Source organism: Wickerhamiella sorbophila, assembly GCF_002251995.1.
Source record: "Wickerhamiella sorbophila strain DS02 chromosome Unknown contig3, whole genome shotgun sequence".
In the NCBI taxonomy this organism is placed as follows: domain Eukaryota; kingdom Fungi; phylum Ascomycota; class Dipodascomycetes; order Dipodascales; family Trichomonascaceae; genus Wickerhamiella; species Wickerhamiella sorbophila.
The window spans coordinates 933,275-955,413 of NW_020194004.1; the positions used below are offsets into that span (position 1 = coordinate 933,275).

Consider the following 22,139-nt stretch of genomic DNA (forward strand, 5'->3'; position numbering starts at 1 on the left):
AGCCCCGATCTCATGCTTTTATAAGCTTTTGGCCAGGGAGACGCGAAGCTGGACCATCTGCAATTGGGTCTCGAGCAGATGCACCTTAGAGTTTAGTTGATAGTATTTAGATTTCCACTCTCGCGCTTCTGCCTGAGCGGCTTCCAAACGACGTTGGAGATCCTGGTGGGTTAGAGAATAATAGTCTTTAGCATTCATAGGGAGTTAAGAATCATTAGTTGGCTATTTACAACAAATATAGCGCCGGCGCTACAAACAGTTACAAGTCCCAAAAAAGAAAAAAAAGAGCAAGGTTACGTGAGATCGCTTTCCAATTCTGCGGCGAAATCGTCTTCGGCAGAGTCATCGTCTTGAGCAGAGTCGTTTGCATTTTTCGAACGCTTTTTATTGGGCTCTTCCGCCTCTTCGTGGGATCGTTTACCATTGGTTCGGTTGCTGGTGGTGTTATTTTCTTCTTCGTCAAACACATCGTCGCTGAGATCGTCGCTGTCCATGAACTCCTTGAGTTCGGCGTTGATCGCGTCCCAGTCAAGATCGCCGCGCGACAGGGAGCGCACAAAGCCCTCAGCAATGTCGCTTTCGGGCTCTGTTCCTCCAGTTTCTGCTGGCTGCTCAGAGGGCATAATCTTGTCTTTGACTTCAACTTTGTACTCGGCAAGATCGACTCTTTTCCATTCCCGAAGGCAGGCAAACAGCCACGCCGTGGTCAACACAGGAATGTCCATGCCCGCAGCCTGGCGGGCCTTGAGAGTGCCTCCTGAATGAGTGATGACGTGTGTGACGACTGGAACCAGCTCAGCAACTACCACGGCGCCAAAACTGCGGACCCACTGTACAATGTCTGCAGAGTCTAGAGACGTGCCTATAGGAAACACTCCGGTAAACAGGATCACGCAGCCTTCAAAGACATTAGACTTGAGACGGGGCAAGAGATTACCGACGTCGGGGATCTTTGGCTTGAGGCGATCATATTCATGGTAGAAGTTCTCGTGGATTTGCACCATGTGACCACCCAGCGTCTCGAGTTCATCGTCCTCGTCGACTTTCAGGACCCTTTGCTCTGCAGCGTCAGATTGCTCTTCGGCCTCGGTTTCTGGCGTCACCAAACCAGTGCGTTTAGGTAAAAATTGCGAATTGATGTCGCCTGTGCCATGGAAGAAAGAATACGGAAACACTCGAACAAGGTGAGGGCTCCACTGCCAAACATCACCTCTGTCGTCAATAATAGTCACTAGGTGTGTAGTAACGGGAAAAAGACGTTTAAGATTCTTTTGTAAAAGATTCCCAGACTCTTCGCGAGACAGAATGCGATTGCCAAAGTACTTTCCTTCGGGGTCCACTAGCTTGGCGATTTCCAAAGCATAGGCCTTGGTAGCCATGGTATAAATATGCATTTCAAAGCGAGTATACATTTTCTCCAGAAACTCTTTGAGGCCGGGCCGGATCTTGACATAGTACCATATGTCCACAAACTGATCTCTACGTTGTTCGCGTAGACAAAACTTGCGCACGTCGGCGACTGCCTCGTGATTTGGCGAGTCCGGGTCTTGGATCCATTGGCCGATTTCGGGATCCATGGCAGCGTGAATAATAGTCTGGTCCAGGTCGACAACAAGAATGAGCTTCTTCTCTGCCAGTAGTTGGTCCGTGGCCGACTTTTCGATGCGCTCGGCTTCAACCCTCGACACTGTGAGACCATTGGTGTCATGAGACATGGCAATCGGTGCTCTTTCCGCGTCATTATAGTCGAGATAGTCTTTGCTGTCCAAAGTAGCTCCACAAAGGGCGCATAGCCCCGAGTACTGGACCGAGTGATCACACGCCTCCCGAATGCCCACAACTTGAGTAGTGTGGTCATTGATGCGGTCGCCCAGTTTAAGCCCAAGTAGCTCCAGTGTGCCGGCCAGCGGGCTTTCGAATGTGGCATAGAACTCCCTGGTCACCATCTTGGGCTCTTCCCCATCTTCCGGAACGCCGTCCTGTTCCTCTTTCCAGTACTTGTAGCGCAGTAATTCTTGGTGTTTAGAAACACTTTCGCCGTCCTCGGCAAACATCTCGGTGATTTCCACCGGATAAATCAGCGACGCCGGCAAGGTGATCCTCGTCGTCATTTGGTGGGGTTAGTTAATAAGATTCTGGGTGGTTTGCTAATCCGCGAGAAACTTGTTGGTGTAGATCGGTCTGAGCAGGGAAGATCGGGGTCTGCGGGGAAAAAAATACAAATTAAATATTTATTGTTTTTCAATAGTGGCCATTGCGGCGGCCAGAGCGTCGATGACGGAGGGCAGTGTGTTGGGCGACTCGTGGATGGACAGAGGGCGATCCCAGGGCTTGAAAGGACCCACTGGCTGGCCGGTTTCGTGTTCTTTTGCCAATTTGGCAATATCGATTTTGGGCCGTTTGCCGAAGATGTCGCTGGTTTTGGGCCGCTTGACGGGCGTGCTTTCTGGGGCGGCTGGCGTTGCCGAAGACTGCGTGGCATCGCTGGGTTTGCCCAACGACAGACTCAAACTCAATGGGCGCGCCGTTTCTTTGCCCATAGAGATCCGCAGCGTAGGCAGTTTCACTTTAACGGGTTCGACATTCGAGGGCTCTGTCTTGACGGGTTCTTCGGCCGGCTGGGGCTCGGCAGCCGCCTTGGGCTCCTTGGGTTCCTTGGGTTCCTCGGGCTCCTGGTCGACTACTGTAATATAAGAAGATGGGGCGTCTCCGTTTGGTGTTCCTTTTTGCGCAGAGCCGTTCGTAGACACCGGCTCGGGCTGGCGCTGGCGCACAGCGGGCTTTTCGACCTCAAGTAGCGCCTCAGACCCACCCTGACCAAGTAATCGCTGCAGAGCCTGCTCAGCCAGACGACCTTCTTCTACCAGTTGCTCACGAAGCACTTGCAGGCTGCGCACGTGGTTTGTGAACACAGAAGACTCCATGTAGGTGTGGTCAGGCGGCAGTGGAGGCATCCACTTGGGGACGTAGTTGGGCATTTTGCGTTTTGACGGCACGATGGATGTGATATTATGGAACTTTGTGTCGAAAAACGCCGCCGCAGAGTCGGGAATAGGCTCTAGCTCGGGGTCAAACTGCAGAGCAGCCAGCTGCTCAGTGAAGACGGTATGGAGCGATTTTTCTCGCAACAGGTCGTCAGAGTTTATGTTGTGCTGGCTAAACAGCAGAGCCAGGTCCTCGACGGCAGGTTGGGTCCGCCGTTGGATATGGGCAATGCTTGCCAGTGAGGTGTAGAGCTCGTGCATGTGTAGCTCGGCCAGCAGGACAATATAGTCGAACGCCTCTGGCTCGATGTGTGCGCCATACGAGCCTAGAATAGCCGCCACGCAGCGTCGAAAGATCGTTTGAAAATAATCTTTGTGGCCCTCGACAACGGGATCCGGCCCTGAAGTCATTGTCAGCTTGGGAAGACGGGGGCGGCCAGGGCAGGAGCGTTGTATGGGGCAGCACAGGTGCGGACTGAGGGCGTAATTAACATTGTAGAAATAGAAGGCAGACAGGAAAGAGGGCCATGAGAAAGACAAAAAAAATCTCTTTGCAAAAAATTGTCGCAAAGCCCTCGCATGGATCACCCCAGTAACCCTTATCCCTCGCCTCCTGACACGTTAAGGTTTTATTAATTTCACCATCTCTTCTTCGTTACACTATGGTTCGAGGATTGCGGGTGTTGCGCTACGTTGTTGTAGCGGTTACCCTTTTGCTCATTATTTATAAGGTGTCCAACAAAGATGTGGATCTCTCTGAATACACCAAGAAGTTCGGCAACGTGAACTCACTACGCGGAACCACAGGAGGTCTTCACGGAGGTAAGGCCGAGGAGGACGTGTCTGCGCCGGCCACCACTGCAGGTAACTCGTCGCCCGCTCCCGCGCAGCCCAATGCTGCTGACGGATTGGCAAGTACTTATGAGCGCCAGAACGCCACGTTTGTTACGCTTGCTCGTAACCAGGACCTCTGGGCCGTCGTGGGTTCGATCCGTGAGGTCGAAGACCGCTACAACCACAAGTACCACTATGATTGGGTCTTCTTGAACGACGCCGAGTTCACCGAGGAGTTCAAGACCATCGTGTCTTCTTTTGTCTCTGGCAAGGCCGTGTTTGGCCATATTCCCCCCGAGCACTGGTCGTACCCCGACTGGATCGACCAGGAGAAGGCTGCTTTGGTCCGCGAGGAAATGAATGAAAAGAAGATCATCTACGGGTTCTCTGAGCCTTACCGCCACATGTGTCGGTTCGAGTCTGGTTTCTTCTGGCGTAACCCTGCCCTCGACGCGTACAAGTACTACTGGCGTGTCGAGCCGCACATCAAGCTGTTCTGCGACATTGACTACGACCTTTTCGCCTTCATGAAGAACAACAAGAAGAGTTATGGCTTCACCATTTCTCTTTACGAGTACGAGGCCACCATCGAGACGCTTTGGAAGACTGTCAAGGGATTCATGGCTGAGTACCCTCAGCACATTCACCCCAACAATGCTCTGAACTTTATTTCCGACGACGGTGGTGAGACCTACAATTTGTGTCACTTCTGGTCCAACTTCGAGGTCGGCGACCTCGACTTTTGGCGCAGTGACGCCTACCGCGCCTTCTTCGACTACCTTGACAAGGCCGGTGGATTCTTCTACGAGCGCTGGGGCGATGCTCCTGTCCACTCGATTGCTGCTGCACTTCTTATGGACCGCAGCGAGCTGCATTACTTCAACGACGTTGGTTATTGGCACGTTCCTTTCCAAAACTGCCCCGTTGACGAGGAGACCCGCCGTCGTCTCCATTGTACATGCCCCAGCGACGACAGCTTGCCCCCTGATCAACGCAATATTTTCACATGGCGCGGCTACTCGTGCACTCCTCGCTTCCACAAGGTCCAGGGTCTTGAGCGTCCCAAGGGCTGGATCGAGCACACCGACAAATAAACTAACAGTAAACTTTTTTTCCCTCTTAAGTATCTACTTTTGTTTATCAATTACACTCAACAGGGCGTCGACGTACCCCCACAGCGAAGGGTTTACGACGGCCGCGTCGGCGATAGCAGCAATATATGGCTGTAACAGCTGTCGACCGCCGTGAAGACGGGCAATATTCTGCAGAACCAATGCGACAGTCGGTCCAAATGGCGGCGGGATGCGGCGGCGAGGGTCCGGGAGAGCAGCCGGATTATTACGGTACACGGAGGGGGAGACGGCTTGTTCTCGGGGTCTGATTCCCTTGATGATGAATTTTTTCTGATTGGGACCAACGTTCACCACCATAGCGGCGGCGTTGCGGAAAGCACTTGTGACGTTTTTGATAAAGTCAACCGCCGGGAGCAGCCTGCGGCCACTTTGGCGCGCATGGGCCTCAAACTGGCCCTCGTATGCCTTCCAAAGCGAGATTTGTGTCACTTCTCCATCCGGGTCGGGTTCGTAGCTAGCCCTGATCCAGTTCGTGGCACGCTCAGGTTCGTTCAAAACAAGCAGTTCATCGAGAATTGTTTGCGGTAAAGACGGCGGCTCAGCTGGAGCCGGTCGCTTGGTGCGGCGAGGTAGGCGAACGTATTCGACCCGCTCGCGGTCCATCTTGTAGGTTAACAATCGAACAAGATGGGCACTCAAAATATCGCGAACCCACATTGCGTCGTCTTTGATATTTTCACCGACCAGATCATCAACGTGCTGGATACGGGCCGTGTACTGGTACAGCAAGTCGAGACAGGCCGATACCAGTTCTTCGTCTTCGACCATAAGATAGCGCAAGAGCCGATGGACGTGGTCAATAGCCAAGCTGGCAATACAGTTGGACTCGTCGTAGACACACAAGCGGCCAAGGGCACGGTGAGATGAGATAACCAGCGATCTGTCTTGAGAATCCAGCAGGTTGACCAGGGCAACCATCAAAGGAGACTCTGGCCCTTCAGGCATGTAATGGAAGCAGACGTGTTCAGCGATTTCCACCGCGTAGCCCCTGATTTCGCTGTACAGCGGCTCTCTAGGAAGAAGCATGCCGCGGGTGATCACTTCGCGAGTCGCCGGCTCTGCTGCCAGCAGCTGGGCCGTTTTAGCATCGAGGCAGGCGTTTCTCAGCGTGAGAAGCGCCTCACTCAGGAACTGCCGTTTGACCAACCCACTTTCGCGTTCCTCGAGGTCGGTTTGGGCGGCAGTAGCCGTATCCCAGTGCTCTGTAATGGTGGCCAGCACCAGTTGTAAAGCCTGTTCACTGCCGGGTTGTTTGAACGCGTCAGCGTTGCGGAAAGAAAGCTCGAGCAACGCAGAGACCGCCCAATCGATTTCTTCTTGGACAGGGCACTGCAGGGCCATTAAAATACGCTGGAGCCAGTCCACGCCGCGAGTGCCCGTGCCCAGCACCCCGATCCGCTCGGCGGGCTTTTGGAAAACAGTGCTCTGAAATGCCTGTCCGTTGCTCGAAGGGGTTATAACGGGCATGGCCATTGGCGGCACGTTGCACAGCGGCGGCAACGGGCCTGGCGACCCTTCGAAATCCGGACTGGGACTGAACATGTCTAAGCACACAGTCAGCGGCGGCCTGAGCAAATCATATTTCGGCATTGCAGATGTTCAGATGGTGATTGGGAGGGCACGGGCGTCCGCGCAGCTCAAACGGGCGCGAACAAAGAGCAGGCTAGTCAAGGCGACATGTTATATATCCAAACCTACATAAAAAGCCTACAAAATGATCTCACGACTACGCAGCGAGGTGAGCTAAGGGGGCCAAAACCTCATGTGATTCTTGTGCATGCCCTTACCCTTAGCGTAAGTCGTCTGACCTGCTATCAGCAAATATCCCACTTGTACCCTCTGATTTACCGGTAGTTTTAGTAGGCCCAGCTCAATTTGAAAGTCCAAAACACCCACACCCTACCATGAGTCAAGTTCACCAACCCTATTTTGATCCCGAGGCTAAGGATGTAGCTGAAGCCACTAAAGAGGCGGTCGACGCTAGCGCCTCCGCGGTCCAGGACGCCGCTAAGGATGCCAAAGACGGCGAGGAGCCCAAGAAGACATGCCGTGCATTCATGGACACTCTGTCGGAAGAGGCCGACAAAGTCAAGGCGTGTGCCACCTCTGCGGCCAAGAAGGTTGCCAGTGAGGCAGAGCGCGCTGCCGACTCGGCCAGGGACCTGGCCAAGAAGACCGCAGACAACCTCAACGAGGAGTTCAAGGACCCTGCCGTCTCCACCACCGTGCTGTTCACTGTCTTGACCGCTTCTGCGGCCTCAACTTATCTTTCCCAGCAGCACAAACAGGGAAACCTCACTGCTCTCCAAGTGTCTGTTGTAGTTCTTAGCACTGCTGCGATTGCGTTTGCAGAGTACTGGGGAGTAAAGGCTTATTTCGACCGTAAGAGCAAATAGTAATCGCCCGTTATTAAAATGCCAGTGATTAGATCTGATCGGCATCCCGGAGTGTTTTAGTTGGCTCTGTATTGCAGCCCGCATGCGCTTTTGCGCGTTTTCTTTTGCTTCCTGTTTGGCAGGGCCTGTTGTAGTGCATGCCCCCGTCGGCTATGTGGTGCTACAATGCGAAAATTACTTGACTCTCTGGGATGGCGCAGGTCCCATACTACAAACAGTGTTTCAGACCCTTGGGACAAAACTCAAACAGCCTGGAGGTTGCAAGTGGCCTGACGTACAATACTATGCAGATCCTGCACGATTTCGGTATGTATGTACATACCCTGTGCCCATAATTCCGCATACTACTATTGGGATAGGCACAGAGGAGCTGATACAAAGCAACTCACGCATCATCAAGAGACACTATGCATGCTGAAATCGTGGTCCTTCTCAGACCAGTGCATGACTGTAGATGGGATGAGACACCAGTACACGATCGCTGACTGTGTTGCATTAATATGGAGTGCACTAACCAGCCCACGTCTCAAACAGAACGTTTGAGTTTTTCATGCACGGCCCTAGTGGCCAGAATCGCAATATGGATCGGGCAATCGCTGCCCCAAAAAAGCTATTCGGCTTCCTGCATTCTCAAATAAATTCCCAAAGTTGTCCGCATGTTTAGCTTCGGAGTGCTTTCGGTTAACGTCATCCGGCCACAGCCCACAGGTTAACGAGGGGCAAGGGTCACTCGTTTTCTTTGCATTGACCTAATCGCATGCATGTCGCTGTGGGTTTGGGCGGTTCGTGTCTCGCACCCGGAATGAATTTAAAGGATTTGCAGCCAAGCTCCGCGAAGGTGTTAGCTCGCCAACACGACCACCGAATCGTGGCCAGATCTTTAGGATCAGCATATTTACACAAGATAGTTTACACACCGCCACAACAACCGGCCCGCCCTCGAGCTGGTCTCGCTACACCTCCAGGCAATTTGTCCAGTTCTCAAGCCTCTATTTACACTAACCCTACGGAGCGTGGGATCGTTTCGACGTAGCTGCCAGGCGTTTGGCCAGCCGGATCCCCATAGACCTCGAGAATTTTTCCAATATCTGCCCAAAAGCTCCCAAATCTCAACAACATTAGACCCCCGCATAGATATTTCCTTCGGGCGTCAGCAGCACGTTGAGACCCCTGGGTTTGGAACTCAATGCAGTGCGTTCGCAATGGCATATTAGACCGAGAAGACAGCACAGAGGCGTGGCACCTGTCTATATTATTAGAGACTTGTGGGCTTGGACCTCGTGTATCAAGCATTCCCTGAAACAAGTTCTCTGGCATATACCCTACATTCCAAGGCAAAAGGCGAACATCGACAAAAAAGTTCCATTCTTGCATTTGCGCAGTGAGACTCCAGCTTGATAAATTCAGCCAGTTGACCTTATAAACTTGCGATCAGCCCCGGTACCGAAAAAGAGAACACTTTCTGCTCTTTTGTACACGAGAACCATTGCGATTCTCAAGATTGCCTTGACCCAGGGTATAGCGAGAATTCGGCGCCACTTGAGATGGTAGAATCAAATGCTTCGGTTCCTAATGAACAGTTGATTGAGTCACCCACCGGCAGTAACTCGTCGTCAGATCTTCCTGATACCTCGATGCACTCGTGTCTCCCTTCCAGGGAAGGCGTCAGCTACGAGGTGCCTTCAAACTATGTTCCATATTTGACCCATCAACCTTCATTAGATGAAATTAGGCGACACGACCAGGTGAACAAACCCAATTCATCTCTTTACCGCGGTCATGTTCTTCAAGCCCGCCCAAAGGCGTGGAGCAGAGAGCCCATGGGATATCACCATGAGTACTATGAAGGCGGCGGCCCACCGGCTAATTCGCCACCGGCTAAATTAGAAAAGGAGCATATTAGGGCTCCAATGTACGAGTACGGTATGGGTGCAACAGAAGAAGGACCCTCTGTACCGGTCTATACGTTACAAGAAACGTCGTCGTATGAAACATGCTACGGATTGTACAGAGAGAACGGATCGTCTGACGGAGAAAAGGGCGAGAAAACAGTGATACCCAAAAGCGACGGCAGAATAATTAAAACGAAGAACAAGAGATCACACGCTGCGATTGCTCCACGAACACCCTTAAGGAGTAAAAAATCCAAAAGTCACCTGGGTGCGGTTAATCGGTTGCGTGGCCAAATCAACAAAGCGAGCTTGGAAAACAACCCACAGCCTGAAGCCGAGCATGGCCTTCAAATGCCGCTCCTGGACTCACGGTCTCTGCTGAACTTTTTTCGTTCACCAGACGGCGGGTCTAAGCGTTCGCAGCGGGACTCTGACCAAGAACTTAGCGACACTGGAGATAGGGAACACGATAATGAAACTACTACTGCTAATGAGCCTGGAGCTCGCCGGTTTATGAACATGCTACCTATGCCTATGGCGTCTCATTTAATATCTTCCGAAAAAGCGGACACGACCCCGCGACTAATACGAACGTCTGAGATTGGACGCAAATCCCCGCCGGACTACCTATACGGAGGGGCATACACAAACAAAGATCGAGACCCCGAGCCAGCGATTCTCGAGATAATTGGCGATCTGGGCCTCGTGGTTAGTGAGCAGTGGTCCGATGAAGAGGTAGAGCAGTCTCGGCGGCTGGTTGCCTTCGAGCGTCAACAAGTTGGTAGAGTCCTGAGGTTGAGCCACAAAGTAGTTTCTCAACAGGTGTACGAAGAAGAGTATGGAGAGGACGACACGGTGGTGTCCTGCATCTGGGACCGCCATAGCAAGATCTGCTACATAACGTCCGCGGATGTTTTATCAATTATGGAGTGTCTAGTCGGAGCGCCCTTCTATATGACCGAAAAAAACCGGCTGCGCCGAAACCTTGAATATGCCCGACCTCAGACGGTGTCCAAGTCCGGGGAATTCTCCCAGCTGTTCAAACTGATCATGTCTTACAATGAGCCTCGGCCGAGAAAGATAGTCAAGGACACTAAAGTAATAAAATGGGACCTTCTGGGTAAGTCACTTCACAAACTTATATCGAAGTACTCGACGATTTAGAAATATTTTAACCACTAACTAGAATTCACAACAGTTTGACCTCAAAACACCACCACCGGCATTCGGGTCCGCCCTGTACCCCAGGTTTTACCCTTACCCGCGGTTATCGGCCAATGAACATTTTGCCAGTGTCAGCCCAGGGGAAATTGGCACTGTACCCTAGCCCCCGGCTTCAGATGGACCCGCATGGGAGACGGGTGGAAAATGTCCGTAGTGCCATTGCCAGGCAACACTGCCGAGTAAATTCAAACCGATGCGCACGCAGCAGCCGTTTTAGTCGCACCACATCTTGATCACTGCCGCGCGCCGTCGGCTACACCCTCTTACAGTCACGAGACCCAGGAACGGGCCTCGGAGCCGAGACGGACACAAGGGTTAGGTGTAGCTCAGCGGACCAATCATGTCGTCGCGGATACTGCATATGCGTCCAGTATGCCCAAGCATACAAATACGTGGGGGCCTTGCTTACAAGGATTTTTTTCTTTAACCATCCCTATTCAAATGCTTTCGAGAACTAGCGTTGCTCGGGCTGGTGCCCGTATGGCACGGTCGTACTCTGCCGTTACCCTCGATTCGAAGGTCAACATGAACGTGTGGGAAAAGGATACTTTTGTCAACTACAAGAAGAACCTTGAGAACGTCAAGATTGTCAAGGAGCGTCTTGGCCGTCCTTTGACCTACGGTGAGAAGATTCTATACGGCCACTTGGACAACCCGCACGAGCAGGAGATCGAGCGCGGTGTTTCTTACCTCAAGTTGCGCCCCGATCGTGTTGCTTGCCAGGATGCGACCGCCCAAATGGCTATCCTGCAGTTCATGTCTGCTGGCATGGACAAGGTCGCAACCCCCTCCACTGTGCACTGCGACCACTTGATTCAGGCCCAGACCGGTGGTCCTGAGGACTTGGCTCGTGCCATCGACATCAACAAGGAGGTCTACGACTTCCTCGGCTCTGCCACCTCCAAGTACAACATGGGTTTCTGGGGCCCCGGCTCTGGTATCATCCACCAGATCATCCTTGAGAACTACGCCTTCCCCGGTGCTCTTCTCATCGGTACCGACTCCCACACCCCCAACGCTGGTGGTCTTGGCCAGCTTGCTATTGGTGTCGGTGGTGCTGATGCCGTCGACGTCATGGCTGACTTGCCCTGGGAGCTCAAGGCGCCCAAGTACATTGGTGTCAAGCTCACTGGCCGCATGAGCGGCTGGACCTCCGCTAAGGATGTCATCCTTAAGGTTGCCGGCATCACCACCGTCAAGGGTGGTACCGGTGCCATTGTCGAGTACTTTGGCGACGGTGTCGATGCTCTTTCTTGCACTGGTATGGGTACCATTTGCAACATGGGTGCTGAGATTGGTGCCACCACCTCCGTTTTCCCCTTCAACAAGAGCATGGTCGACTACCTTAAGGCCACTGAGCGCTCTGCTATTGCTGACTTTGCCCAGCTCTACCACAAGGAGCTCTTGTCTGCTGACGAGGGTGCCGAGTACGACCAGTTGATCGAGATCGACCTCAACACTCTCGAGCCCTACGTCAACGGTCCCTTCACTCCCGATTTGGCCACCCCCATCTCCAAGATGAAGGAGGTTGCCGTTCAGGAGGGCTGGCCCCTGGAGATCAAAGTCGGTTTGATCGGCTCTTGCACCAACTCCTCTTACGAGGACATGTCTCGTGCCGCCAACATCGCCCGTGACGCCATGGCCCACGGTCTTAAGGCCAAGTCTATCTTCACCGTTACCCCCGGTTCCGAGCAGGTCCGTGCTACCATCGAGCGTGATGGCCAGCTCCAGACCTTCCTTGACTTTGGCGGTATTGTCCTTGCTAACGCTTGCGGCCCCTGCATTGGTCAGTGGGATCGTCGTGACATCAAGAAGGGTGACAAGAACACTATTGTCTCTTCTTACAACCGTAACTTCACTGGTCGTAACGACTCGAACCCCGAGACCCACGCCTTTGTTGCCTCCCCCGACGTTGTCACTGCCTTTGCCATTGCCGGTGACTTGCGCTTCAACCCCATGACCGACTCTCTCAAGAGTGCCGACGGCAAGGAGTTCATGCTTGCTGAGCCCAAGGGTGACGGTCTGCCCTCCAAGGGCTTCGACCGCGGCCAGGATACTTACCGCGCTCCCCCCGCTGACCGCAGCACCGTTGAGGTCAAGATCTCTCCTACCTCCGACCGTCTGCAGAAGCTGACTCCCTTCAAGCCTTGGGACGGTACTGACGGTAAGGACATGCCCATCCTTATCAAGTCTCTTGGCAAGACCACCACTGACCACATTTCTCAGGCCGGTCCTTGGCTCAAGTACCGTGGTCACTTGCAGAACATCTCCAACAACTACATGATTGGCGCCATCAACGCTGTTAACGGCGAGGCCAACAACGTGCAGAACGTCTTCACCGGCAAGTGGGACGGTGTTCCTGAGACCGCTATCGCCTACCGCGACCAGGGTGTCCGCTGGGTTGTTGTTGGTGGTGAGAACTTTGGTGAGGGTTCTTCTCGTGAGCACGCCGCTCTCGAGCCCCGCTACCTCGGTGGCTTCGCCATCATCACCAAGTCGTTCGCCCGTATCCACGAGACCAACTTGAAGAAGCAGGGTCTGCTGCCCCTTAACTTCGTCAACCCCGCCGACTACGACAAGATCAACCCCGAGGACCGCATCGACCTCGTTGGCCTTAACGAGCTTGCCCCCGGCAAGAATGTCAAGATGGTCGTCCACCCTAAGGATGGTGCCGCTTGGGAGACCGAGCTGTCCCACACTTACAACTCTGAGCAGATCGCTTGGTTCAAGGCCGGCTCTGCTTTGAACCGCATGGCCGAGCTCCACCGCGAGAGTGCTAGCGCTTAAATAGTTCTGCGTTCCTTCTAGTTAAGAAAACCATTAAACAACAACTAGCTGATCTACTTTTTAATCACCGGCGCCTGCGCAGTAACCAGAATCGTGCAAGGTCCGTGCATTTCCACGAACCGTCCGGCCGCTCCGCGACGCACTGCTCGCTTGAGCCAGGAAAACGCTTGTCTCGTGAGCTCCAGGGTTGTGTAGACAGCCTTGTCGACCGTGGGGTTGCCAAACGAGCGTCGAGGAGTCACAGCGTGGGCGTCCGGGTCCGGGGCCAGAGCGAAGCTCACATCCACAAAGCGCGGTTTGCCGCCTGCGGCATTGCCATCAATTGAGAATGCAGCCAGGTGGCTTCGTTGAACAAGCATGCTTTCGCCAGCCTCCAGGGTAACTCGCAGAAGCTGGGATGGTGACGCCAGGGCGAGGACTCCTCGGCCCCGGGCACTGATGTGTGAAAATGGTACAGCGTGGACCAGTCCGCCGACAGCGGTACGGGGAATAATATTCAAACTCTCTCCAGCATGTGCATGAAGGGTTGCAGGGTATACCACGGCCCAGTCCACCGAGCCGTCCATTTCAAGCACCGTCAGGGTCTGATTTGTGGGAGCTGCCAGCAGCAGAGTGGAAGGGCTAGTGGAGACCACCCGCTGGACAATCATGGGCTGGCGGCCAAACAGGCGGCCCAGAAACGAGTTCCCCACGGTGAATCGCGACAAAACGCCCGATACTGCGTCTTTGCCCAGCACGCCGGCCAGAGCGCCTCGACGGACCCAGACAGGAACGCTGGCCGGCACCGACGCCTGCACAATCGAGCCTTGACCAACAACATTGAATTCGGTCAGTCTCGGTAGTCTGGGATTCAGCACAGCGGCCGCCTGAACAATACTTTTACCAGCTATTGCTGGAGCATTTGGTCCAACTTGCAATGCCATTGGATAAGCAGAAAATTTCAGATGTTTACTTTGTGCTCCGTAGTGGATTTAGGTGATAATTTTACAAGTATGCTAACTATTTAATATCAATTCGGGCTCACGTTGTGTTTCAGGCTGAGCCTCTACATCTACTGGAGTCTCGTTGGCGCGAACCTCTGCCTGGGCCTTGGGCAAATCATGGAGTGCTTGGCTGTCTGCTTGAGCCTGTAATTCCTCGAGTTCGTCTTCGACATCGATAAATGACAGCCTGCCGAGCCGGTCTGCAATATCGTCGGTCTCTGCCATCTCGTCCTGTAACGAGTCCATGAGCTCACTAACTGCATCGGCCCCTCCAATCGCCTTGTTTCGTTTGGCGAGAATCTCCTTGCCAGCTTTCAGCGCCTCAATCATATTGACCTGATCACTAGCTTGGTCGATCTTGTTCAGCACAAGCTCGAGTTGGTTTTGTTGGTCCATAATCTCTGTCTGGGTTTTTTCGTGCGCTCGTTTTACTTTCAGTGCCGTCTTGGCTCGTTCGCGCTCGCCTTTTCGCAAAAAGTCTCGAGCCTTGCCATCGTACTGGGCGATCTTGGCATCCAGCACGCTCAATCTGACTGATTGTTGGGCTAGGACATCTTTGATGCCAGGGATAGACGAGTCGGAGTCCTCTATATCGCCATTGATTTTGACAATACCCTTGTAACTCAGATCGTTGGTTTCGCGACTCAAGTAAACTAGACAGACTTCCAAATCCTCCTTGGACATGCCACAGAGTTCTTTTATTTGACCAAAAGAGAATATTCCGGCAGAATAAGTGCTTCCGTTTTGTCTGAAATCGGCCTTGATTTGCCGCAGCACATTCTGTGCAACCACCTTGGTCTGATCAATTGCAACATACGTCACGGTTTTCAGCTTGCCAACATCTCCTGAATGCCAGTCGGTATCAACCACTTTGCTCCACGCCCAGAAGGCAACTTTTGATGCTAGCTGGCCCGCCGACCATGTCGAATTGAGCAGCGGGTACTTGGCGTGCAAAAACGTCTGCATGGGGACCAGCTTTTTTTGAGCAACCATCTCGTCAATGACCGTATTTAGTGCCATGGGTTGGCCGTTCTGGGGATCCGACAATGCTTCAATCAATTGAGGACCCGCCTCAAAACTCAGAGCGTTTGGGAAGGCCCGCCTTCTTACCGCCTCTTCTAGCACCTCCTTCCAAGTCACGACATTCGCCTGGTAGCCGACCTGGTTGGTCTCCTGCAGTCTACCAAAATTAGAATACAATGAAAACTTTCGGGTGGAAGTGAAATTAGGATTAGCAGCCACAACCTGCCTTATTACCTCCAAGTCCATCCAGTGATTAAGCAGACAAGAACCATGCGTCGGGCCCGGAGCCCTGAAAACGAGCCTCGGAAGGCTGCCAAGACGGAAAACAAACCGTCTCCGTCTCATAAATCGCTGTTGGAAGCAGCGTCCGAGTGCAACCCATCCTTTGATTTTAAATCTACCAAAAACTCCAAGGTATGGGCAAACAACTACGGGGCGGTTGCTCGAGTCGCCAAAATGGAATACCGGCAGTACCTCAACCGGGACTCGCCCTCCAAAACTATTTAATCTTGATTTTATTCAGTAATTGTAATTTATTCGGGCGCTTCCCGCAGTATATCGATCCCTTAAGTCACCCTGGGACAACTTACCAAGCTCCCTATATGGTTTCGCCACCGCCAGAGGTGCTTGCTAGGATCTTTTTCTACCTGGAGCCCAGTGATTTGGACACAGTCCCGCTCGTGTGTAAATCCTGGCAGGAAAATTCCGGAGAAAAGCTTTGGAGGCGCCATTTTGCCGCCCGATTCGGAACTCTGGACGTGACGGCGTTGAGCGGCCCGGATTTTTCCTGGCGGGAGGAGTATTTGATCAGAGAGGAGATATTGGGCCGATGGACCCGTCAAAACTTGAAAACGGTCTCGTACAATGCTACGTTGGGCACCATCACCGATATGTTTTCCGATCTGAGCGGGTCTCGAGTTATTACCTTCAACCGCGGCCGTGGAGTGGGTAATATCTCCGATCCCCGGGTGGGAAAAGTGGCTCGCGAACGTATGTTTGCAGCCGATTTCTCTATTCAGCACAGAATTGCTTGTTTGGACGGCTCTCGGTTCGCAATTGTATGCGGGTTCCATGACGGACGGATTATTACTATGGTTTTTGCCCGTTCCTCGCATCTTATTCTCAGCTACAACTTTTTGCAGTACCGCCATGATGACGCGGTTACAGCAGTATGGGTTTCCAAGACCCATAGACCTAATGTTTCATCAGATACTTTGTCGTTTGTTACCGGAGGTGCCGACGGTAAAGTATTTTTGGTGTTTGGGGCTCGTACTGACAACTACAAGCAGGTCGACCTTTCCCAGCACCCAATTGACTTTGTTTGGGCTGATACGCATAGCGGACAAGTGGTTGCTGCCGACTCCAGTGGCCGCTTGTTCTGGCTCAACAAACAGGGCGAAACCGTAGCGTCTTCAAAACTGCCATCACCGCTTAGCCAAGATGACACACAACTATTTATTTGCTGTGGATTTGTTATTGCCAAATACCGAGACACAATTTATCGAGCTAGCCCTCACGGTTATGAAAGCTATGCCATGTCAGGCGAACAAGAAAGAATCCTGGCCTGGAACTTTGACCGTGCTGCGACCACCGGACCCAAATACATGGTAGCTGCGGTTTCAAGCGGGACAATTTACTGCTGGCGTGTTGATCATCCAGTTCTCGATGACCCAGTCCCTCTTTTTTGGGCACGACCTTCGCCTCTCACTTCGGAAAGACAGCCCCACATTACTCAAGTTGCCTTGAATTCAGTGGTTTTGCTCATTGGTGGATACAACGGCCATTGTGTGGCCATGGACCTTATGAGTGGTGAGACGCTTCGCCAGGTATCTTCAAAACTATCAAGACAAGTGCTCGATTTCCGCCGCGGTGATACAGCGGGTCGTGAGTCGTTCCCCATTTCACATCTTCAGGTTGATCCTGATCCACTCCAGCCTCATGCCATTCTGTCAGTTAAAGAGGCTATCCAATACATTGATTCAGGCGCGGACAACGAGCGGATCAAGCCGTTGCGCAAGAATCGTAAACCGGCAGTCACCCGGCTAGCTGCCGAGCGCCAGACAGCTGCAGACATCCATGAAGAAATTGACTTTAATATGGAAATGATCACATTGGAGGACGAAGAACATAACCACCAAACACACCTCCGCGAAGCCTACAACATGACAGACATGACAGAAGAAGAACAAATTGCCTATGCTGTGCTGTTAAGCGAACAAAACGAAGACGCAGAGCTAATACAGGCGCTCGAGTTATCGTTGCATCCCGAAGAGCCTCCACAAGCCGACGAATCGGACGAAGAATTGAGAGAAATTCTCGAAAGGTCACTTGTAGATCAATAATACCGTTGTAAAAAGCCGTTAGGCGGGGTCGCTGTGCTCACGTGACTCGCCAGCTCCTGCACATAGGGTTGCAGTATCGCCATCTCCTGCACATAGGGGTACGAAAAGAACGAATATAAAAAGTAGTCATTGGCTATTTACCCAACCATCTTACCATGTCTGAATTCAACGTGTCCAGCGCCGAAGCCATCAAACTCGAGACCGAGTACTCGGCTCACAACTACCATCCTCTGCCGGTGGTGTTCGCCAAAGGCGAGGGTGCTCACGTTTGGGATCCTGAGGGAAAAGAGTACCTTGACTTTTTGTCGGCGTACTCCGCCGTCAACCAGGGCCACTGCCACCCCAAGATTGTCAAAGCTCTGTGTGATCAGGCCCAGCGTCTTACTCTGAGCTCGCGCGCCTTCCACAACGACATCTTTGGTTCTTTCGCCAAGTATGCTTGCGAGTACTTTGGTTACGAGATGCTTCTGCCTATGAATACTGGTGCTGAGGCTGTGGAGACTGCTTTGAAGCTGGCTCGCAAGTGGGGTTACCAGAAGAAGGGCATCCCCGAGAACGAGGCGATTGTTCTGGCCGCTACCGACAACTTCCATGGCCGCACCATTGCCATTGTGTCCATGTCGACTGATCCCGAGGCTCGTGCTGAATACGGACCGTATGTGAAGAACGTTGGCCCCGTTATTCCTGGCTCTGGCAAGCCTCTGCGCTACAACCGTATCGAGGACATCGCGGAGGCTATGGCAGCTGCTGGCGACAAGATCGCTGCGATTATTCTCGAGCCCATCCAGGGCGAGGCGGGCATTGTTGTTCCTGACGACGATTACTTCCCTCGCGTTGCCGAGCTCTGCAAAAAGCACAATGTCTTGCTGATCGCTGATGAAATCCAGACGGGTATTGCCCGCACGGGTAAACTGCTCTGTGTTGAGCACTATGGCATCAAGCCCGACGTCGTCCTTTTGGGTAAGGCGCTGTCTGGCGGTATTACTCCTGCTTCTGCTGTTTTGTCCTCCAAAGAGATCATGCTGTGCTTTGGGGCCGGTACACATGGCTCCACGTACGGCGGGAACCCGCTGTCTTCCGCAGTAGCCATTGCTGCCCTGCAGGTCGTCAAGGACGAAAACCTGGTTGAGCGAGCTGCTACTCTTGGTGAGCGGTTCCGCAAGGGCCTTGAACCCCTGTTGGAGACCGGAATCATTTCTGAGATCCGCGGCAAGGGTCTGCTCAATGCCGTGGTTGTCGACAGCTCTAAAGCCAACGGCCGATCCGCATGGGACCTCTGCTTGCTTTTGAAGGAGCATGGACTACTTGCAAAGCCTACTCACGACACAATTATTCGTCTGGCTCCGCCCCTGGTTATTTCCGAGGCCGACATCGACCGCGGTCTTGACATCATTTCCAAGTGCGTCCGCGAGCTGCCCAACGCACCCAAGGCCGAGGGCCATTAATTTCTATAGTTTTATTATCTAGGGGCCAAATAGCTCCGCTAAGAATTGGCTCTCCTGCTACGCCTGGCCCCGCCTGCAAACTCTTAGCATCGTGCATTAGATTAAATTACCCTTACCCGCAATAGACTGGGAAGAATCCGAGGAAATTGGCAGGGCATCTTTGCGAAGAATCTTGAAAATACTGCTTGGCAAATCCATCCCCGACGCACTTGTACCATCCCTTGCACACCGATTGCCATAATGTACTCATTGAGGCCGTGACCTCGGATATATCCAGGCGGACGGCTTCGGAGCGAAATGTAAAAAAATTTCATTATATAACCAGAGAGGATCGATAAACGTCACCGCACTATAAGCTGTAATTGGGTTATTAAGACTTGTCAAGCAGCGAAGATGAAGGTCGAGGAAGCAAAAGCGCCTGGATCACCCGAAGACTGGACTGTTAGAGAACAGTCGGCTACTAGCGATGTTGAGAGCTCGTTTTCCACTGCAAACAGTGCTGACCGCATTCTTGTCGAGCTGGGGTACGAGTCAGAGCTGAAGCGGGAGTTCACAATGTTTTCTGCGTTCTCCTTTGCGGTGTCGATTTCCGGGCTGATGGCTACTATTGGCACCACGTTTATTTACCCTCTGGAGGCCGGTGGTGCTGCCGCGGCGGTTTGGTGTTGGGTCATTTCGGGCTTCGGCTGTTTGTGCATTGCATTTTCCGTCGCTGAAATCGTCTCGGCCTACCCTACTTCTGGCGGTCTTTATTACGCCTGCTCCAAGGTATTCCCCAAGGATTGGGCTCCGGTCATGTGCTGGTGTGTAGGATACATGAACTTGCTTGGCCAAATTGCCGGCGTGGCTTCGAGTGACTTTGGTGCGGCCCAGATGCTTCTTTCTGCAGTGCAAATGGGCAATCCCAGCTACACACCTACCGCTAACCATACTGTGGGAGTTATGGCGGCAATTCTCGTTTTTCACGGGTGCGTCAACTCTTTCCCTACCAGATACCTGGAACGACTGGCCAACTTTTATGTTGTTTTCCACTTTGGCTGCTTGTTCACCGGTGCCATTGCCCTACTTGCAAAGACCCACGACAAGCACGACGCGACCTATGTTTTCACTCATATCGAGAGCAACTCTGGCTGGACGCCTCTTGGGTTTTCGTTCCTGTTTGGCTTCTTGTCTGTTTCTTGGACTATGACCGACTACGATGCCACTGCGCACATTTGCGAAGAGATGAAAGAGCCCGAACGCAAAGCACCCTGGGCTATTTCGACGGCTATGATCTTCACCTATGTTCTGGGCATTCTGTACAACATTGTCCTTGCTTTCTGCATGGGTGACCCTATCCAGATCCTCAACTCTTCCCAGCCAGTTGCCCAGATCTATTACAACAGCCTTGGAAAGGGCGGTGGTATCTTCTACACGGTTGCGATGTTCCTTGTTATGAACTTTGTCGGTGTGTCTGCACTGCACGCAGCTTCGCGTACGACCTGGGCCCAGGCTCGCGACAAGATGCTGCCGTTCAGCCATATCTGGTACCGGGTCAACTCCAAGACCAAGACCCCTATCTACGCCGTTTGGCTGAACACGGCCATGTGTATTGCCATCAATCTTATCGCCCTTGGATCCACCACCACAATCAACGCTATTTTTAATGTCTGCGCAATTGCTCTAGACTGGTCGTATGCCGTGCCTATTCTTGGTAAGATGCTCTTCCCAGACCTCTTCCAGACCGGACCCTGGAACCTCGGCAAGTTCTCGTACGTCGTCAATGGCTGGGCGTGTCTGTGGACGCTGTTTGTGTCTGTGATTTTCTTCCTGCCCACCAACATCCCCGTCACTGCCGAAAATATGAATTATGCAGTCGCCTTCTTCTTTGGAATCCTCGGCTTCTCGCTGGTGTTTTGGCAGCTGGGCGGTAAGAAAAAGTACCGCGGCCCCCAGGGCACTGCTCCGGATCCGGAAATTGCGACCCGAATCGACGTTCGTGGCGAAGTCAAAGACGAAAAGCTCGATTAGATTTGTATAGTAAAATATTTAACTCATTTAGTATAACCTCTCCCCGAACCGTGGAAAGAAACCCTGTCCCCTCTTTTTTTTTTTTCTCCCCCTTACAGGTTAAGGGGTTTTGCTTCGAGGCTCATCTCGTCACCTGTCTGGGAGGTCTAATATTTATTCAGCTTGGATCATCCAGACCACGCCATCATGAATTCGACGATTCCGCCACCCCCGATTTACGCGGTGCGCCCGAAGGGCCTCGTTCCGGGAATGAGTGACGAGCTGCTCGCGCTCATCGCGCCCGTTGTGGGCTACTGGGTCTTCTGCAGCATGTTCCACTACTTTGACACCCACAACCTGTTTGAACAGTACCGCATCCACACGCCGGAAGAGCTGGAGAAGAAAAATAAGGCCACCATGGGCCAGGTCATTCGTGCTGTTATCTCCGAGCAAACCGTGCAATTCTTTGCTGGGTTGGTGGTCAACTATTTCGAATCGCCGTACACGACAGGACACGAGGAATACGAGGTCTGGAAGCTGGCCACGAACTACAACATCCCGCACAACGTGGCCTACTATCTGTACTGGGCCGTCTTCCCTTTCTTCCGCCTAATTGCCGCCTTTTTTGTATTGGATACTTGGCAGTACGCCTTGCACCGCTACATGCACACAAACATGTGGTGCTATCGCAAGTTCCACTCTGTACATCACCGTTTGTACGTGCCCTACGCGTTTGGGGCTCTCTACAACTCGCTGATCGAAGGTTTCTTGCTAGACACTCTGAGTGCCGCCGTCGCTGGCTTCGTCACAGGCATGTCTCCTCGCGAGCTGGTGTTCATGTACACGTTCTCGACCCTTAAAACTGTTGACGACCACTGCGGCTACGAGCTCCCCTGGGACCCTTTGCAAATCATTTTCCCCAACCGGGCCACCTATCACGACATTCACCACCAGCACTTTGGCATCAAGACCAACTTCAGCCAGCCGTTCTTTGTGCATTGGGACACGCTACTTGGCTCAAAGTACGCGAAAACTGAAGAGTACATCGAGGCCAACAAGCGCAAGCGCCTCGAGAACCTGAAAACTAAAGCCAAAGCTGAGTAAAAA

General features: G+C 52.7%; 13 protein-coding genes across 13 annotated transcripts; 8 read left to right on the forward strand and 5 right to left on the reverse strand.

Moving 5' to 3' along the window:
* Window positions 1-293: 293 nt before the first annotated feature.
* On the reverse strand, window positions 294-2,111 carry B9G98_02388 (RNA polymerase II subunit A C-terminal domain phosphatase; the record flags this gene model as incomplete). The annotated part of the gene is made up of 1 exon (XM_024808945.1): window positions 294-2,111. One exon carries the CDS (start codon window positions 2,109-2,111, stop codon window positions 294-296), a length of 1,818 nt encoding a protein of 605 aa, XP_024664713.1.
* A 120-nt stretch (window positions 2,112-2,231) lies between these two features.
* On the reverse strand, window positions 2,232-3,395 carry B9G98_02389 (Transcription initiation factor TFIID subunit 8; the record flags this gene model as incomplete). Its single annotated transcript, XM_024808946.1, has 1 exon — window positions 2,232-3,395. One exon carries the CDS (start codon window positions 3,393-3,395, stop codon window positions 2,232-2,234), a length of 1,164 nt encoding a protein of 387 aa, XP_024664714.1.
* Window positions 3,396-3,646: 251 nt separating this feature from the next.
* Window positions 3,647-4,912, forward strand: B9G98_02390 (Glycolipid 2-alpha-mannosyltransferase 1; the record flags this gene model as incomplete). Its single annotated transcript, XM_024808947.1, has 1 exon — window positions 3,647-4,912. One exon carries the CDS (start codon window positions 3,647-3,649, stop codon window positions 4,910-4,912), a length of 1,266 nt encoding a protein of 421 aa, XP_024664715.1.
* A 33-nt stretch (window positions 4,913-4,945) lies between these two features.
* Window positions 4,946-6,493, reverse strand: B9G98_02391 (Chromatin structure-remodeling complex subunit RSC9; the record flags this gene model as incomplete). The annotated part of the gene is made up of 1 exon (XM_024808948.1): window positions 4,946-6,493. The coding sequence occupies one exon, from the start codon at window positions 6,491-6,493 to the stop codon at window positions 4,946-4,948; it is 1,548 nt and encodes a 515-aa protein (XP_024664716.1).
* Window positions 6,494-6,855: 362 nt separating this feature from the next.
* B9G98_02392 (hypothetical protein) lies at window positions 6,856-7,347 on the forward strand (the record flags this gene model as incomplete). Its single annotated transcript, XM_024808949.1, has 1 exon — window positions 6,856-7,347. The coding sequence occupies one exon, from the start codon at window positions 6,856-6,858 to the stop codon at window positions 7,345-7,347; it is 492 nt and encodes a 163-aa protein (XP_024664717.1).
* Window positions 7,348-8,891: 1,544 nt separating this feature from the next.
* On the forward strand, window positions 8,892-10,403 carry B9G98_02393 (hypothetical protein; the record flags this gene model as incomplete). The annotated part of the gene is made up of 1 exon (XM_024808950.1): window positions 8,892-10,403. One exon carries the CDS (start codon window positions 8,892-8,894, stop codon window positions 10,401-10,403), a length of 1,512 nt encoding a protein of 503 aa, XP_024664718.1.
* A 501-nt stretch (window positions 10,404-10,904) lies between these two features.
* B9G98_02394 (Aconitate hydratase, mitochondrial) lies at window positions 10,905-13,250 on the forward strand (the record flags this gene model as incomplete). The annotated part of the gene is made up of 1 exon (XM_024808951.1): window positions 10,905-13,250. The coding sequence occupies one exon, from the start codon at window positions 10,905-10,907 to the stop codon at window positions 13,248-13,250; it is 2,346 nt and encodes a 781-aa protein (XP_024664719.1).
* Window positions 13,251-13,303: 53 nt separating this feature from the next.
* On the reverse strand, window positions 13,304-14,173 carry B9G98_02395 (Altered inheritance of mitochondria protein 24, mitochondrial; the record flags this gene model as incomplete). Its single annotated transcript, XM_024808952.1, has 1 exon — window positions 13,304-14,173. One exon carries the CDS (start codon window positions 14,171-14,173, stop codon window positions 13,304-13,306), a length of 870 nt encoding a protein of 289 aa, XP_024664720.1.
* A 72-nt stretch (window positions 14,174-14,245) lies between these two features.
* B9G98_02396 (hypothetical protein) lies at window positions 14,246-15,502 on the reverse strand (the record flags this gene model as incomplete). The annotated part of the gene is made up of 1 exon (XM_024808953.1): window positions 14,246-15,502. One exon carries the CDS (start codon window positions 15,500-15,502, stop codon window positions 14,246-14,248), a length of 1,257 nt encoding a protein of 418 aa, XP_024664721.1.
* Window positions 15,503-15,858: 356 nt separating this feature from the next.
* B9G98_02397 (F-box/WD repeat-containing protein pof10) lies at window positions 15,859-17,598 on the forward strand (the record flags this gene model as incomplete). Its single annotated transcript, XM_024808954.1, has 1 exon — window positions 15,859-17,598. One exon carries the CDS (start codon window positions 15,859-15,861, stop codon window positions 17,596-17,598), a length of 1,740 nt encoding a protein of 579 aa, XP_024664722.1.
* A 155-nt stretch (window positions 17,599-17,753) lies between these two features.
* On the forward strand, window positions 17,754-19,043 carry B9G98_02398 (Ornithine aminotransferase car2; the record flags this gene model as incomplete). The annotated part of the gene is made up of 1 exon (XM_024808955.1): window positions 17,754-19,043. One exon carries the CDS (start codon window positions 17,754-17,756, stop codon window positions 19,041-19,043), a length of 1,290 nt encoding a protein of 429 aa, XP_024664723.1.
* A 393-nt stretch (window positions 19,044-19,436) lies between these two features.
* Window positions 19,437-21,053, forward strand: B9G98_02399 (putative amino-acid permease C15C4.04c; the record flags this gene model as incomplete). The annotated part of the gene is made up of 1 exon (XM_024808956.1): window positions 19,437-21,053. The coding sequence occupies one exon, from the start codon at window positions 19,437-19,439 to the stop codon at window positions 21,051-21,053; it is 1,617 nt and encodes a 538-aa protein (XP_024664724.1).
* Window positions 21,054-21,239: 186 nt separating this feature from the next.
* Window positions 21,240-22,136, forward strand: B9G98_02400 (Sphingolipid C4-hydroxylase SUR2; the record flags this gene model as incomplete). Its single annotated transcript, XM_024808957.1, has 1 exon — window positions 21,240-22,136. The coding sequence occupies one exon, from the start codon at window positions 21,240-21,242 to the stop codon at window positions 22,134-22,136; it is 897 nt and encodes a 298-aa protein (XP_024664725.1).
* Window positions 22,137-22,139: the final 3 nt, after the last annotated feature.